General features: G+C 39.4%; 1 protein-coding gene across 1 annotated transcript in view; it reads right to left on the bottom strand.

The window, feature by feature from the left end:
- Nucleotides 1-17,297, bottom strand: part of CACNA2D3 (calcium voltage-gated channel auxiliary subunit alpha2delta 3) — a 1,058,263-nt gene that overhangs the window by 581,751 nt on the left and 459,215 nt on the right. The window contains 1 exon segment of the mRNA XM_016424623.2: nt 5,180-5,311. Within this exon segment, the coding sequence (XP_016280109.2) occupies nt 5,180-5,311 (132 nt within the window).

The raw sequence follows: 17,297 nt of genomic DNA, 5'->3' as shown, positions 1-17,297 counted from the left end.
AAATAGGATTTAAACTGTGTTCTCTTTGACCCCAGAAGTGGGAAACAGTAATTCTGAGGGGAAGTGGGAGAAGGAATTAGGCATAATACCAGGAGAAATTTCATAACAATGGGAACTACTCAAAGGCAGATAGGGCTGCCTGAGAGTATGAGGGGATTCTTGATTCCTAGAGACCTGCCAACAAAAGGTTAGATTACTTTCTTGAGTATGTGTTAGAGTAGGTAACTGTTGATGTAAGAGAACAATTAATGTGCCAAGCATTATGCTCACTGGGCCAGATTGATCCCTACAGTGCCTGATAACCCTGAATTTCCAAGATTCCCAGTTCATTTGTCAATTCACAAATGGTAATTCATAAAAACAAAATTAGGGACCTGGAAAAAATAGGATAAATCCAATGACTTCTGAATAATAGTAATGTGCACAACAATAGGGACATTACCATACATATCATGCATCTGTTTACAGAAGATCACAGAAAAGGGCAAACAGGTCTGGCTAAATGTTCCCTGAGATCTCCAAGAACCCTGAGATCTGATTAATAAATAATACTCAAAATAAAAGTATCAAATCCAGAAACAAGTGGGTTGCCCACATGATCCAAAGGCCAATGGGGGGCTCATGAACCATATATTTTAAAAAATTATTACAAATTTTAATAAGTTTTGGACTAACATTTGGAAAATAAAATCACATGGGCTTCCATTCAGCATGATAAGAAAATTATGGCATTTCTGCATCTTTCTTAAAACTGCCTGTTTTATTCTGCATGAAAATCTCCTTCACCTTCAATTGTCCATTCATTCCTTGATCAATCTCTTGAAAGAATATGCTTGATTATGAATGAATAAGTAACAACAGAGGCACTATGAAAATGATGGACTGGAACTCTTGGAGATCATTTTCCTGGGGCTTGACCTGTTGAGTGGGCAGAGGAGCATAACTTTGCCATCAGTTACCACCCACCTGTCACTGAGAGCCAGCCAGGAAGGAAGCTGGAGGCCAACGTGAATACAAATGATGACTGAGCTTGGGATATAGCCTTGATTCATCAAAAATGAAGTGGCTTTTATGGTTTTAGATGCAAAGGAGTCTGTTGGCTTCCAGATTGTCACCCGTCCTGACACCCATGACTCTTAACTAGCTTTACCCTTTCCTGTAACCCATATCATGCAGAGGATGATGGAAGAAAACCAATTTACTAGAAACCATCAATGCCTTCTGTGCATTTCTGGCACAGTACTTACTTTTGCAACTAAGAAACGGTCAACAAAAACAATATGGCAGAACCTCAGTTTCAAGTCTGAGCTCTGCAAATGACCAGTTTGGGGATTATTAGTAAGTCATTCAATAATTCTGGATGTGCCTCTGAAATTAGGGCCACTTCATTTCCCTGGCTTCTTTCTTCAAGATTCAGTTCAAAACCCTCCTACTCTGGGCGACTTTTATTGTCCTCCCCAGTCTGCCAACTTTGCCCAAGTTACTAGTGCCTCTCTGAGATCACTTTCTATTCTGTATGTTTCCTGTATGGAACTAGTTACTTACATGTCATCTCCCCACAGAATGGAAGCTCCATAATGGCAGGGCCTGCTTACCCTTTCTTTGTATTCAAAGTACAGTGCTGACTCATAGTAGATGCTTAATGAATGCCTGGTGACCAACTGATTCAGTTTCCATCTCTGGGAAACCAGTCAGGCTTGGTATCGACTGTGTCTTCCTTTTCTGAGATTCTGAGATCCCAAGAGAAAACCATTGTTTAGGGGTGGAAAGGGGCCAGAGCCAGGGGTTGGCACCTCTATCTGGAGGGGGTTTTGGGGAGCACACACAGCCACGTGTGGCTGCCTATAGATCTGTTGTGAGGAAAAGAGCTCCACTTGTGTGAAACTGGTGGCAGATTTTTGCTACATGTACAGGATGGACAATGACAAATGGATCAAGATGGGAGCCTGAATTCCAGAGGTCCAATTAATTTTTTTTTCTAAACAAGATGTAGACCACCCTGGGAGAGGCCTCTGCATTCATGAAGTCCAATGTGCTCAGTTTACAGCAGAAACAACTGAGGTACTGAGAATTGAAATGACCTGTCCAAGATCACCCAGATAATAATCTCATCAAATTAAATCTAGAAGGGACCTTAAAGTTTATTCAGTCCAACATCTTACAGATGAGGAAATAGGGACAGAGAGGAAGAACTTGGCTTGGTAATAGCTGGCATTCCTCTGGTGCTCTAAGGTCAAACATGGGCAGCCTTCTTGAATAGACCTGAACCAGATTAAAATGTAATCAGGAAATAGTTACCACAATTCATAAAAACATACAATAGGACAAAGATAATGTTAATATGAGGTTATCAAAGTTGATATGCAGCTAACAGGGATCTTTATGTATGGCTTATTGGTTCTGTTTCTCTTTGAGTTTGCTATCATTGCTCTAAGATTTTCAAAATGCTTTCCATGGGTTATTTCAGGTGACCTTCATCACAACTCTGTGAGGTAGATGCTATCATTTTCTCACTTTTAGAGATGAGGTCACTGGAGCCCTAAGAAACTAAATGGCATCCCCAAAATAACATAGCCAATAATGACCTGAGGCAGGATTCAAACCCAGGCCTTCCAGACCTTATCTCTTCTGTCTCTCACATTACATTTCACAGAGTAAGTGGCAAAGTAGGAATTCAAATCCTGAGTCTCTGATGCTAATTCCCAAATTCTTTGAGACTCCAGAAAAAAATATTTCATAAGTTATCAGGCATTTTGTTTATTCCTCCCTGAAATGACAGCAACCTCAGCTTTCCCAAAGATAACCAGTTAAGACAAATCACAACAGGCCTAGGATTATTTTTTTCTTCTTACCATTACTGAATCCCGTACCATGGCTATGATTTTGCTTAGTTTCCCACATCCCAAATCATGCCATAACTCTAGCAGCATCTGTCCTAAATTCTATCTTCCATCTCCTTTAAACAGACTGCAGTGCTGGAACCAGCTGCCCCTTAGCCCTGTGCTTCCTGTCAAACTGACTGCAAGTGAAATGTTTATTTTTCAAGCTTATGAAATGCCTGAGATGAGCTGAGGAGTGGGAGGGGTGACCAGAGAGCAGAGCACCATGGGCAAAGTCCAGAGGAAGTTGGCCATGAAGCTGTCATAAAAGGATGCCTTACAGGATAGATGCTCTTTCCAATAATGCCACTGAGGAGGCCAACAACAGGAAATGAGGATTTAGTTTACTGCACCAAGATGGCAGGTGCTTGGTTTTACTTAAGGAAAACATAAATGACTCCCCTTAATTGTTCTAAGATTATGTGGGACTTTCTTTTCCTTTTCATTTCCTTTAGATAATTTCTACAGCTGGAATGCCAGTACAATTGTAGCCTGGAGTCGTGTTCTTACAACTTGTAAGCAAAATTAAAACTTTCCGTTTTAATTAAAATTCAAACAAAGCCAGAAGGAAATCTCCCTGCTACAGCACACAACCAGGGGCCCAGGAGAGCCCTGAAGGCCACACCTGCTTGGGCAAAGGAGGCTGGGTAAATTCTCCACCAAACATGGTCCATTTGAGTAAGTTGCCCTCACTGGCATTGGGGAATCTCGTTGTTATAACCAGCAGTGCTTGCCCAATTTCTGATGAAGATTGGGAGAGGAGTTTGCTTACTTTTCAGGCTGACATCTTTTGGCCAGAGTAATTCCTGGTGAAGGAGTCCAACCATCCCCATCTTAGATGCAGAATGCTGCCTCCAATGTGCTTTAGATTGGAGGAGTCAACTGCTGAACCAATCAAGGTTATGGTGGGGCAGGACAGGCCCTGGCTCCCTGTTGCAAACAACAGCAGCACTGTGATCTCTTAGTCAGTCCTCTGTTATTTCTCAGCCTCCATTTCTTCAGGGACTCTTCATTTCCCTGGGGCAGGGACCTCTTCTACCAATAGAGATCACAGAGTGGGGACGGGGAGCATGGACAGAGTCCAGAGGAAAGACATTGTGCTTAGAGTTGGGAGGTGTGGGCTCAAATCCATAGAGTCACTTTTGGCCAAGTGATTCCCAGCAGCCACTTCCCCTCCATGGGTCTTAGTTTCCCAAGTTTGCTGAGAAAAGGATATGACGTGCCCAATTGAAGTGAAATTGAGGCTAGAGAAGTTATGTGGCTAACCCAACAAATAAGCGATAGGACCAAGGCTGAAACTGATGTCACTGCCTACCATCCACGGTCACAACTCCTAGTTAACAAAAGGATGGTAGCAGGCAAGAAGGCGCATAGGAAAAGAGGCACTAGTGAAGGAAGGGATAGAGAGGAGGAGTACATATAAGAAGGAGAGATGATACCGGAAGGCTCTCGTTGTTACTCTGGATAAATGTCGTATACCACTGTCTGTAACATCATCAGGTCCAGGCAGAGGAAGAAAAGGGGGATCTGAGATTTAAGGGGAAAGCTGTGGGTATCCAAAAATCTTTGGGGACTCTGACCATATTTCTCTTCATCAGTAGAGTATGGATAAGTTACTGAACTAGTTAAGACCTGGCTTTGATTTCTATCTGTGATGCTAGCTAAGTGGCTGTGGACAAAACACTTTACTTCATCTGTAAAATGGGAATAATAGCAGCATCTATCTCCCAGGGATGTCATGGGGAATTGGAAATCATAGATAAAGAATACTTTGCAAACCTTAGAGTGCTCTATAAATGCTAGCTAGAGATGAAGATTACAGCATTCATATTTATGTGGCATAATAAATATAATGATGATTATGTCTTTAAAGTCCCCTCCAGCTCTATGGCCTTAAGATCTGATGAACTCCTGGGGCCAAAATATCTATTGCCTGATTTTCCACTTCCAGGTGATGAGTCATTGTTCCTGGAGGAGAAACAGTGAAGCTCTTGGTCTCTCCTTGGACTCCTGAGCAAAGTCTCCCCAACTCAGGATTTATTAGAGCTTGCATCCCTCTGGCATTAGACCCAAAGGAATCAAAACTCCCTGTTAATAATGGTTGTGTAATTTTTTTCTTGGTATCCATCTCTCTGGTTTGAGGGTTTCCAAGAGTTCAAGGCTACCTCAAGCCATGCTCAGGCAGTGGCATAGAAAGCTGCTGGATCAAAAACGGAATGAGAAGGGGAAGAAAGAGAATGACTTTAGAGTATTGGCACTGCCAAGCTCCAACTCTAACTTTTCAGTGCTTGGTTACTTACCTGGATACTGTCTAAAGAAGCCCTTTGCACTTCCAAAATACTGCCATATGAGAGAAGGGTCCCGGTCAAAATTATCTACAAACACTTTGTTTAAAGACTCCGACCAGTATACGCCATTGACAATTGCGGGATCTGGAAAATTAAAGGAAAGGAGACAAAAAGGAAGAGGCATGGTTACAAGTCAGCCTGGGATAAGTAGCTCTTCTCCCTGCAGACAGTTAACCTGTGTCAGGAGATGAGAAGGAAGAAGAGAGATGATGAAATTTCCTCTGGAAGTTTCAAGGATCACAGCATCTTCCAGGGGTCTCATCCCACAATTGATTCAGGCACTTATAATAGCTCCTATTTCAAAAATTTTTAATTTGAAGTGGGCATGTATGCTACTAAATGTTGCAGATACACCAAATCATTCCAGTGTGGATGGAGAGATATCAGCTACCTGCACACTAATTACCTTATATTCAAAAGATTACTAGGAATAAGCAAACAGACTGGATTTGAAACTGTGCCCTCTCACTCTCAAACCTCAGAGAATGGGGTTCTAATCCTAGCTCTGCCTCTTATTTCTTGTATGAACTTGAAAAAAGTGCTTTGACTTGTTTTGCATTCAAAATCTTCTCTAACCTCTCCCTAACACCTTCCAGTCTTTGCATACCTTGTTCCCCCACCACATGCAGTCCAGTGACATGGACTCCTTACTGTTTCTCACAAAGAGATTGCATTCCACAGCTCTGGGTATTTTTAATGGTTATCTCTTATGCCTGGAATTCAATGTCTCCTCTCTATCTCTCAGCATCTCTGGAACTCTCCAACTTCCAATTAAAATCGTACTTTCTACAGGAAGCCTTTCTTGATCTTCCTCCTCACTTAATTCTAGAGCCTTTGCTGATTATTTTCAGTATACCTTGTAAATACCTGGCTTATACATAATCATTTGCATATCTCCTCCCACCCCCAGCCAAATAGACTGTAACTTCTATGAGGAAAAGGGTGTTCCTTTTGTCTTTCTAAATTTCCAGCACCTAGAAGACTGCTGCAACAGGCTATTGTTCAGTTGTTCAGGTATGTCTGACCCTTGGTGATCCCCATAGATCACACCAATACTGCCCATAGTGTTTCTTGGCAAAGATCCTAGAGTGGTTTGCCATTTCCTTTCCAGTAGGTTAAGTGACTTGCCCAGGTTCACACAGCTAGTGTCTATAGTCAGATTTGAACTTAGTTCTTTCTTACTCCCAACCCAGTTGAGCTCCCATTGAGCCACCTAGCTAGAACTAAAGCTAGATGCTTAATCAATGTTTGACCAACTGACTTCTCTGGACCTAAGTTTCCTCATCTGTAAAGTGAGGTCTTAGATAACCTATAAGTTTGCTTACACTATTTGTCCAAGATTTTAATGTAATAGAAAACAAAGAATTTTTCTCTGCAATACATATGATCAAAAAAAGTTTATGTCATAGAAAGAACTTCCACCTAATTATGCAAATGTATATGGATAGGATACTGAAAAAAGGAGTTAATAGCTCAACATAAGTATCTTCAAAATTATTATTCTGAACAATAGAGAGAGAAGAGAGAAAGGAAAGAGGAAAGGGGGAGAGGGAGACAGAGACAGAGTCAGAGAGAGACAAAAACAGAGAGACAGAGAGAGACAAAGACAGAGAGACAGAGAGAGACAAAGACAGAGAGACAGAGAGAGACAAAGACAGAGAGACAGAGAGGAAGAGGAAGAGGGAGAGAGAGAGAGAGAGAGAGAGAGAGAGAGAGAGAGAGAGAGAGAGAGAGAGAGAGAGAGAGAGAGAGAGAGAGAGAGAGAGAGAGAGAGAGAGGTGGAATTTAATATCCACAAAACACCCAGGGCAGGGCTTCAAATATTCATGGTGATGCTGGACATAGTCAAGAAAACTGTGTAGATCCTGCTGCTGCTTCTGCCACTGACTAGCTGTGTGACTATGAACAAATAACTTAAACTCTCTAACAGTCAGTAACTTAATTGGTATGGGGAATTTCCAGGTGAGAAAACTCATTCCAATGCAGGTCTGCACCTTCTCTATAATTTATACTCTAGTGATGTAGTCAGGGACCCACCACCTGAATATGTGTTTCTCTTTCTATCTCCAGTAATAAGATCAGTACCTTGCATAACTAGGGTGTGAAGAACCAAGTACTTGTTGGATCTGGTCCATCTAGGGTTAACACAGCTCCCCTGAATTGCTCCAGCTTGGATTGGGCCAGATTAAATAGGAGGCCACCTCCATCTCTACTTCCAGCAACTTCTACCATTAAGTGCCCAAAAGGGACAGAGCCACCAACTCACATAAACATCACTCTCTGAAACCAAAAGATGAAAAAAGATCCAGGAGTTCAGGGGACAAAAGCCGAATCAGAGGCAGATGTCAGATGACTGTCCTCTCCTCACAGGTTCAGCCTCTTTTCTGTGATTAATTGATTGCAGAGAATCAGGATAGTGTCAGATAAAGAGTCAGGCTGAAAATCAGGACAACCTATTCAGGATCAAATCCCATCTCTGGCACTGACTGTGTGACCTTGGAAATGTATTTATTATCTCAACATCAAGATAGCTTTTTAAATTCAAGAAAATGTACTGATTTCACTGGCAGAAAGAGTGCTTCATCAGAAACTCCCTATAGTGCTGAAATCACAGGGCTGAAAATATTTTTTACAGAGGAACTCTGCACTGGGTATTTAGAGGCAGCTAGTTGATGCAGTGGATAAGATCACTGGGCATGGAATCAGGAAGACCTGAGTTCAAGACGAGCCTTAGGTATTCATTAGTCATGAAGATTAAATGAAATCATGTTTGTTAAAAAACCTAAGCTGGGTGGCTCAGTGGATTGAGAGCCAGATCTAGAGCCAGGAAGTCTTGAGTTGATGCTCGTCTGCCTTGGAATCAACACACACTATTGATTCTAAGATGGAAGGTGAGGGTTTGGAAAAAAAAAAAAACCTATTAGCACAAGGCTTGGACATAGTAGACACTATATAAATATTTGCTCCTTTCCCTGTACCTGTTTTATATCTACCACTGGTCTACTTGGAACATGATGATAGCCAATATATTTCTTTACACCAAAATACCAATACAACAAAATCATGTTCTATTGCTCTGTTAGATAACTCCCTTTGACATTAATGGTTATATTGTTGGCACTGAGTTTTCTGTCACTATAAGAGAGAAAGGGATCCCAGGCTTCCCTTATTGCATTTAGCACAATTTAGCAATTGCTAGCCATAACTGGCCAACTAGGTAGAATGATAGAGCAGGCACTGATTTTGAAGTCAGAAGGAACTGAATTCAAATGCAATTAGATAGATCTACTAACTGTATGTCCCTGGACAAGTCACTTAACCTGTCAGTTTCCATTTCCTCCTCAATAAAATGGGGATGATAATTCCATGTAAATCACTGGGTTTTGTAAAGATTAAGTGAGATAATACACATAAAGTGTTATTATTAATGAATTACTATTATGCTAAACCAGGCATGCAACGAACTAGAGATTGCAAGAATGACAGGCATTGCCATTAGACTTCCAACAAGCTGGGTTGCCAGCAACACTCGGAAGGCATCATTCAGAGGGAGCGTGGCTGCCCAATTTTCGTTTCTTGTATTTCCGTGACAACATACTCATTCATTCTAATTAGAATATATATAAATAATGAATAGTTCTTAGTGATAATTAATTCAGTGCTTGTAGTACTAGAGATAGAGCCCATAAATATATGTGAAGAGCTGAAATAAAATGCTTCCCAAAATATTTCCATTTTATACTGCTTGTTTACTCACTGCTTGACAAATGTAGTGTGTGTGTGTGTGTGTGTGTGTGTGTGTGTGTGTGTGTGTGTCTGTGTGTGTGTGGTAGAAGGGTGTTTCCCATCATCCATTGTCTGTCGCTGGTTTTACTGAGATGGTTGACATGAATGGTACCAAAGTCTCATTCCCTGGTGTTCTCTGGGGAGTGGGCAAGTGAATGAGGACACGCGTGATGGCAGATGAGGGTTTGTCCAAATTCATTCTAGAAGGTTCGGCCCAGAGGCTAGACAGGAAACCTTACAAGTCAGTCTTGGTCACAATTCTCTTCCAATCATGACCCTCCACACATACATGCATGGAATCACCAGCCTTTGCGATTGGAAGGCAGAAAGGTCATCTCAGCCAAAATCACAGTAGCTGGCAAGAAGCCCTAAAATCCCTTTAATGTTCCTGAAGTTCTTTCCACACTTACTGTTATCAGAAGCTCATAAAACCCCATGAAGCCAGTGACGTAGGCATTGCCTTCTCCATTTAAGATGAGAAAGTGTCCTTCATCCACAAGACAGGAACTGCCAAAACCCAACGCCTGGAGGGCAGCTTTTTCACACCTGGCTTTCTACTCCCATAAGCTAGCATCATGTCTGGCACACAGTAGGTGTTTAATAAATGTTTGTCACCTGATTGATAACATTGAAACCTTGGCCAAGTTCATGGGAAGGATGACCCATTCTGGAAACACTAATAAAGATGAGAATTCCACAACCAAGGGGACGGCTAGTTGGCTCCATGGACTAGTGAAATATCATAGGTCTTTGATTAAGAGCCTCAATGAAAACAAAACTATTAGCAAGACATCCTCTTGTACCTTTGGGACAGCTGTAATTGTTAGCAATTAAGCATCAGTTCACCTCTTTGTTCCTTCCAGCAATTGCCTCTAATTTGGAGGACCCTCTTTCCTATAAGAGAAGGTCACATTACTCCCTGGATCTCTCCTCTCTTCCCTTAAGAGATCCTCAGTTAGCACAGTCCTTCACCATTCTCATTGTTCTTCTTGGATGCTCCCCAGATTATCAGTGTCCCCCCTACACTGTGATACCCCACTGTGGGTATGCTATGAATGTGTTGTGATGAAGAGAAGGCACAACCCTCAGCCCGGCCATTACTCTTCTTTTACTGGAGCCTAAGATTGCATTCACTTTTATGACTGCCATGTCGTTTTATATTGAACTTGCATTGCATGACATCACCACGGCTTTCTTTTTCAAATGCACTATTATCTAGTTATAGTCTCTTCTACTTACAGAGTTGATTTTTTCCAACTTAACCATAAGACTACGTTTATCCCTAGTAAATTCTTGTTCATTTGACTCAATGTCCTACCCTTCATACTCTTTTTGATTCTGCATCTGCTGACCAATGGGTTATCTCTTCCTCCTAATCTAGTGTTATCTCCACATTGGACAAATGCACCATCTATTCCTTCCATGGAGATATTGATGGAAAGGTTAAGCAGCCCAAAGTCAAGCACAAATCCCTAGGCAAGCCACAGATTTGTCATCTAATCCTCTTTGCAGAAATGCCCACATGTCTGCACCTTTGGAGTTATTGCTCAAAATGCTGGATTCAGTTGCTAGAAGCCATTTCCAATAAATGCGAAAGTGGTTAGAAATTTCCTTTATAATCTATGTGCTCACAAGCCCTCATTATACACCTGTCTTCCTCTCTCAATGTCATGAAATACTATCTTATTGAGATCCAACAACACTCCATAGACACAGAAATAAAAAAACTAAAGCTTGCAACCTTTGCTAGATCAGGAGGGGAGTTGAAGTGGACATCAAATCCTTTCCCTGAGCAAAGCTTCTCACAGTGGTTTTATCAGATGGCAGAGCTACAGGTCTGCAGCAGGGAAGGCTGTTCAAATCCACACACACCCCAACCCTGTCTTTAACACAATCAATGAGAGAAAATTAATCAAAAAACATCTTTAATCAGTTAAGTAACATTTATTAAGTATCTATATGAATCACTTCATCTCCCTGAGCCTCAGTTTCCTAATCTATAAAAAAAAGTTGAGTTCAATGATGTCTGAAGTCCTTCCCAGTTCTAACATTCCATGAATCTAAGGAATGACTAAATCACACATTTCTAGGCAATAGTTCCTGCTATTAGATTAGAACAAAAAAAAAATGGCCTTATAGCTGTCTGATGTTAGCCATCATCTTCAAAAAGAAATTTCCAACTTTCTTTTTTAAAGGATGTTTTATATAATCCTTAGAAAGAAAGAAATGTAAACATCCCTTGCGTCCATCTTCTCGACAGTTCTGGCCTGCAGCAACATATGATTTTGTATTACTGCCTCCATGTAGATGCTATCAGTTTTTTATTGATATTTAATATAAACACAGCCTTGAGGCAAGCAGGTACATTGACAGGAACCTAAAATATAATTGCAAAGGAACAGTCCAAATGCATGTAGCAATTAAATAGCTGTCATAGATATTATGGGCTGCAAGATGTAGCACAGAAGGCTGAAAGAGGAAAAAGCCAGATGATGGGGATGAATGGGAAGAAGGGAGGAAGGCGATGAAAGAAGAAATGCATCAAGGGAGTGCAGACTCTGGGTGTCTTTTTAGCTTGACTCTGAAATAGGCCTGGCATTTTAATGGCAATAATCTTTGGGTAGTGCCATGTGGTTGTGAACCATGAAAAAAAAAACAATTCTCTGAGAATTCAAGGTGAACATCACCCAAAGGATAATGGGAAGGAATACAACCAATGTGAGCAGGTTGTAAAAAATAGTAACAAAGAACTTTCCAAGAGAAAGTAAGGGCACATAGTAAGGAAAAAGACAGCCCAGTTGAGCAAAGGTAATCTTATCCAGGTGATACCAGACTCAGAAGTGAGTTTTGGAGGGAGGGGACACTGATGAGGAGAAAGGATTCCCAGAGCAAGGAGACTCGAGGTACTATGTCACTTATACACGTGTGTTTTTCCTTACCTTTGCTTCAAGGTGAAGTCAACTGTCCCTAAGGATGAACTATATATAGGAGGGAGAGTACATTCTCAATCTGTTTGTTTGCTTTTTAATGGAGGGAAGGTTGTTTTGTCCTTAGTCTTGGTTTACTTTTCCAGTAAATATCCCTTTGCAAAAACGTATTAATATCAATTGAACAACCTATAATTGAGGAGAACATGAGATGAGCAGTTATGAGTACTAGTAGTAGAAACCCTAAAGCCCAAGGATATCCTCAGAACCCTGGGACAAGTAGCCAATCACACTCTGGGAACCCAACCTACCAGTTGGGGAGGGAGGTACTGAAAGAATGATCTTAGAGGGGCTGCTAAATGGATGGGGAAGAGATAAAGTCATTGTCCTCTGAGGTCTCATTCTATATCTATGATTCTTTATATATCCAATTGACTAGTAATGTATCTTTCATAGAGGCCCTTTAGAAATGTTGACTAAGTTGTCCACAGTTGCACAAAGAATTAGGAAGAGGAACAGGATTCAAATCTAGGTCCTCTGAAGTCATATCCAATGTCCTTGACATTGCACCATGATGATGTGGTTAGCAAAATAAAGAACTTTACAAAAAAAGTTCAAAAGCACACAACTATAGAAAATGAAGTCAAAGTAGAACCAAGAAAGAACATAGGGAAGGTTGAAAATACCAATTAGCATCATCACCACGAGTCAGTCAGTAGAAGGAGAAGACCAATGTCTATCTGGACTTTGGGGGGGTAGTCATCAATTCTATGTAGGGGTAGTTTGAACAGATGTATAAATGGAAGCCAAATCTCATGATTTCAAACCAATGAAACTCTCATTTGAGTGGCAATTTCAGATGAGAATCCATGAGTTTCAAGCTACTATGAATGGCATTACGTGTCAAAGTTCCAAAGTTTTCCAATGAGTTTCTAATAAAGTATACAGCTATGTCTTCCTACCCATGATTTTTTTATTTTTGTTTGCATGACAAACTATCTTTTCAATTTTTGTTTATATATTTAATAACTACCACTGCCACAATAAACACTTAAATAAACAAATGCATAAAAATTATGTGCAAAACCACAAACTTCACATTGTTTGCAGTTTGCTTAAAAATATGGAAATTCTCTATATGCTAAACATCCTCTCCTTTTGAGTTCCCTTTGGATTTGTTTTACTTTAATACTTTTTCTCTTGATTTTATGGCTGCTATTTTTAAAATATAATCATAGTATATATTATTCTTATTCTCTTTTCATCTCTTCATATATTTCCATTGTTTCCTTTATATTTCCAACATTTTTCACTTCTAATAATATAATTCATTATGTTCAGATATCATAATATATTCAGCTATTTATCCCAATCATTACGTTTATATTATTTCTAGTTATTCTGTTATTACAAAGTTTCCATGAATATTTTCAATTATTCACAGGTTTCTATCTCTCAATAATGCCCTTACAGCCTAATTCTAGTAATGAGATCCCTAAGTCAATGAACATGAACAGATTTATAGTTCATAATGTATATTTACATCTTGTTTTCAAAAAAAAAACAATTCACACCTACTCTAGCAATTGTAAGAGAGGAAATTGTAAGAGGAAAAACCTTTGGCAGAAACCAGCTGCAAAGAGAAAGCACAGGGGAAGGGCAAAAGAAAAAATTCAATATTCCAGTGAGAGAACAGAAGCTGAGAGAACTCAAAAACTGCCAGCTCACCTCACTCCTCCATCTGAGAGCCTGAGAAGAGAATCTCTGAGGCTGGGGGACCCTCTGGATATCAACTGCTTTCCAGTGAACCTCTGAAATCTCTTACTCAGCTTGAGACATCATAGACTAGGACTTTGAAGAACACTGCCTACTGAAAAATCTTCCCTCCAAAGATTATTCTCTACTTTTGCCTCTCCAACTTGTCCTGAATGAACTCCATTACTCTAACTAGATTAGCTAAGGAGTAGGGATCAATGCAGAAGCTGACTGGAAAAGGGGTCAAGGCCAAAAGCCTGGGTCCTTGAGATTTGGGGGGGTCAATCTGCCAGTCAATAGGGATTCCTGATACCCACTTTCATCACCTAATACCTTCATCTCTCCCAAATAAAGTGTTACTAATTAGATCAGGTCTGCCTAGTTCCTGACTCTAAGAAATTGGACTGAACATTTGGGGAGAACAATACCTCTCCCCAAAAGGGAAGATTAACTCAGTATCCTAGGGATCCAAATAACTAGATCAAAAGAAATAATTCTTTCTTCTGGTAAACTTCTCCAGGTTTTGGAAAGAGGAGAAGTAGAAGTTGGGGTATTTGAAGGACACAGAGATAGGAAGGTCCATCTGGTCTCTCAATCATAGCAGAGACCAAGAAGGGAAGCTATGTGCCATTTCACTAAAGCTTTTGATTCTAGTTTTAATTTCTACCTCTCAAACCACTCTCTGAGGAGACATACTCTGTCCCTCAAGGATACAAAGCTGGGTTACCTTCCCCAAGGGGAAGAGAGGGGAATATCATTCTCTTCTCTCTCCTCATTTTTCTCAACACTTTCTTTCCCTCTCTCCAGTTCCCCAGTGTATGTGTGTGTGACCCTCTTGCTGACTGTATATTTCATAATATAATATTAGGCCTGTTTCTTTATGTTCCTATCAGCATTTAATTTGATCAACTTAACTCCTCTGGTTCTCAATTAACATACATTTCAAGGATCATTTTTAGCTTGATTGGCTCTTAAATAGTAGACACCATCTATTGCCAGGTCCATACTCTTTCTAGTATCAGATCTTTCCAACTTGGTCATACCTAGTGGAACTTTTGTTTTAATGCCATAACCCCACAGGTATGCAGGATTACCTCTTAGTATACTGATTAATGAAGTAGGAATTTAGCATATGTATGTTCTCTAGACCATTGTTGTCCCACCAGGATCTATGTATTATGTATATGCTCAAGCTTAGATGTACTACTAGTCTCATGTAAATGTGTGTGGACTGTCCATATATCTATCATACTTTTATCTAAGATTTTATACATCTCCTTAACTTCTTTCTTATTTTTTAAAATTATATTTATGAAGCCCTTAGAGGGGAAAATTAAAATCCTCCTCTATTATTATTTTGTTGTCTATCTAATTGTATCTCATTTAGTTTTTCCTTCAAAAATTTGAATGCTATAACTCATGTCTAATATTGATAATGCTTCATTATCAATAGAACCTTCCCCAATCCTGTTCACACTTTCCAATTATATCATTTTAACCCTAACTCTGTCAGAGATCATGACCACTACCACTGACTTCAATGGCTCAGTTGATGCATAGTATATTCTGATACTTCATGTTCACTTTATATGTACCTCTCATTTTCAGTGTATTTCTTGTAACAACATATTGCCAAGTCATGTTTGTTGTTTGTTTGTTTTTCTATTCTGCTATCCTTTTTCTTCCCATGGGTGAATTAGTCCCATTTATATGCAATATCCTAATAACTAGTTGTGCATTTCCATCTACTCCATTTCTCCTCACTGTACGTCCCTCTCTTTATTTCTTTTGCCATATCTCTCCACAGATGTCTAATTTCCTTTGACCAGCACCTCTTCAATTTATATCCCTTCCCAATAATCCTCCTTTGTCCTCTCCCTTTTCCCTCTTGCTTCCAAGTAAGCCTCCTGCTCCTTAATATGAGTTCAATCCTAAATCTCTATCCCCTATCTTGTCCTAAGAATACCTCCTTTATCTCATCACGTTACCCCCTACCATTTAATATGTAGCCCCCTCTAATTATCCTTCCCTTCCCTACATTTGTTTATCCCCTTATTCTCCTTTCTCTTAACCTACTCTTCCTTCTCTTATTCCCTCAGTCCCCCAAGGGGGATTCCCAGAACCCCCACTCTTTATCCTATATCCCTTATTTCCTGTTTCTCTGTACAGTAAAAAAGAATTTTACCCTTCTAATAATATATGTTGTTCTCTCTTTATTCCAGGTCTAGTGAGAGTAGGGTTCTAGTACTACCAGCCCTCCATTCCTTCCTCCTCTTCTCCATAACAATTTCTTCATTAATTCTTCCTCCATATGAGATAGCCATTCCACCCTATATCTTCCTGGTCTATTCTATTTCAGTTGATTCAATTATATAAACTTCAACCTCAAGTCTTCCATCCATACAAACTCCTTCAAAATACCCAAGCAACAATGCCATATTCAGGGGTTATAGATAATATTTTTCCTATACTGAGTTGTGGGTTTTCCCCTAAGAATAACTGAAACTTCTTTAGTTTATTAAATATCCATTTTTACCTTTTATAATTATGCTTATCTTTTATACTGGATTATTTATTATTATGCTGGATATGTTATTCTTGATAATAAGCCCAGTTTTTTTTCTTTATAAAATATGTTCCATGTCTTGTGTTCTTTTAAAGTTGTGCATGCTAAATCTTGTATTAATGACTGTAGATCCACAATATTTAATTTTTTCTTGCTGCTTGTCATATTTTCTCCTTAATCTGGAAGCTACAGAACTTAAAAATGATGTTCCTGTGCATTTTCTTTGGACCTCTTTGAAGTGGCAATTGGTGAATATTTCACATTCTATTTTACTCTCTGGTTCTAAAGTTTGTGGGCAGTTTTTTTGGGATTAATTGTTGAAGTATAGTGTCTAAACTCTTTTTTATGTAACTTTTCAGGAATTCAACTATTCTTATACAGTTTCTACATGAAGTGTTTTCTAGGTGAGTTGTTCTTGTGATAAGATTTTTGATATTCTCTTCTATTATTTCATTCTTTTAATTTTGTTTCATTATTTCTTGTTTTAGGAAATTGTTCACTTCATCTTGTCCAATTCTAGTTCTTAATACATTGTTATTGGGTTTTTTTTCCTGTGAGTTTCTAGATATCCTTTTATTGGAATGATCTTTTATAATTTTCTTGCATTGCTCTTATGGGTTTTATTCTTATTTTTTCTCTGACATCTCTCTTCTGATTTCTAATGTCTTTTTAAAGCTCTTCCAAAAGTTCTTTTTGGGCTTGTGGCCATTTATTATATTTCTTTGTTGTTTTTGAACTAGGTGTTTTTACTTCACTGTCTTCTGAGACTGAGATGAGATCCTTTCTGTCCTCAGAATAGCTATCAATAGTTGGGTCCTTTCTCATTTTGTTAATTAATTTATTTTCATTTTTATCAGCCAGGCCAATAGACTTAATTATGAGCTTTTTGCTGGAGTCCCTAGTGTCTTACCTAAAATTTTAGGATGGCTTTTTTGCATGTGTTTGCTTTTTTCTTGGGTTCCCTGTAATCATTTTTGGTTTTTATAGACCAGGGTCAGACACATTCTAGATTCCCCACTCAAACTCCAATCCATGA

This window comes from Monodelphis domestica, chromosome 7, assembly GCF_027887165.1.
Source record: "Monodelphis domestica isolate mMonDom1 chromosome 7, mMonDom1.pri, whole genome shotgun sequence".
NCBI classification, from domain to species: Eukaryota; Metazoa; Chordata; class Mammalia; order Didelphimorphia; family Didelphidae; genus Monodelphis; species Monodelphis domestica.
The sequence above is the reverse complement of the archived record's forward strand: the minus strand, read 5'-3'. Positions and strand labels throughout refer to the sequence as shown.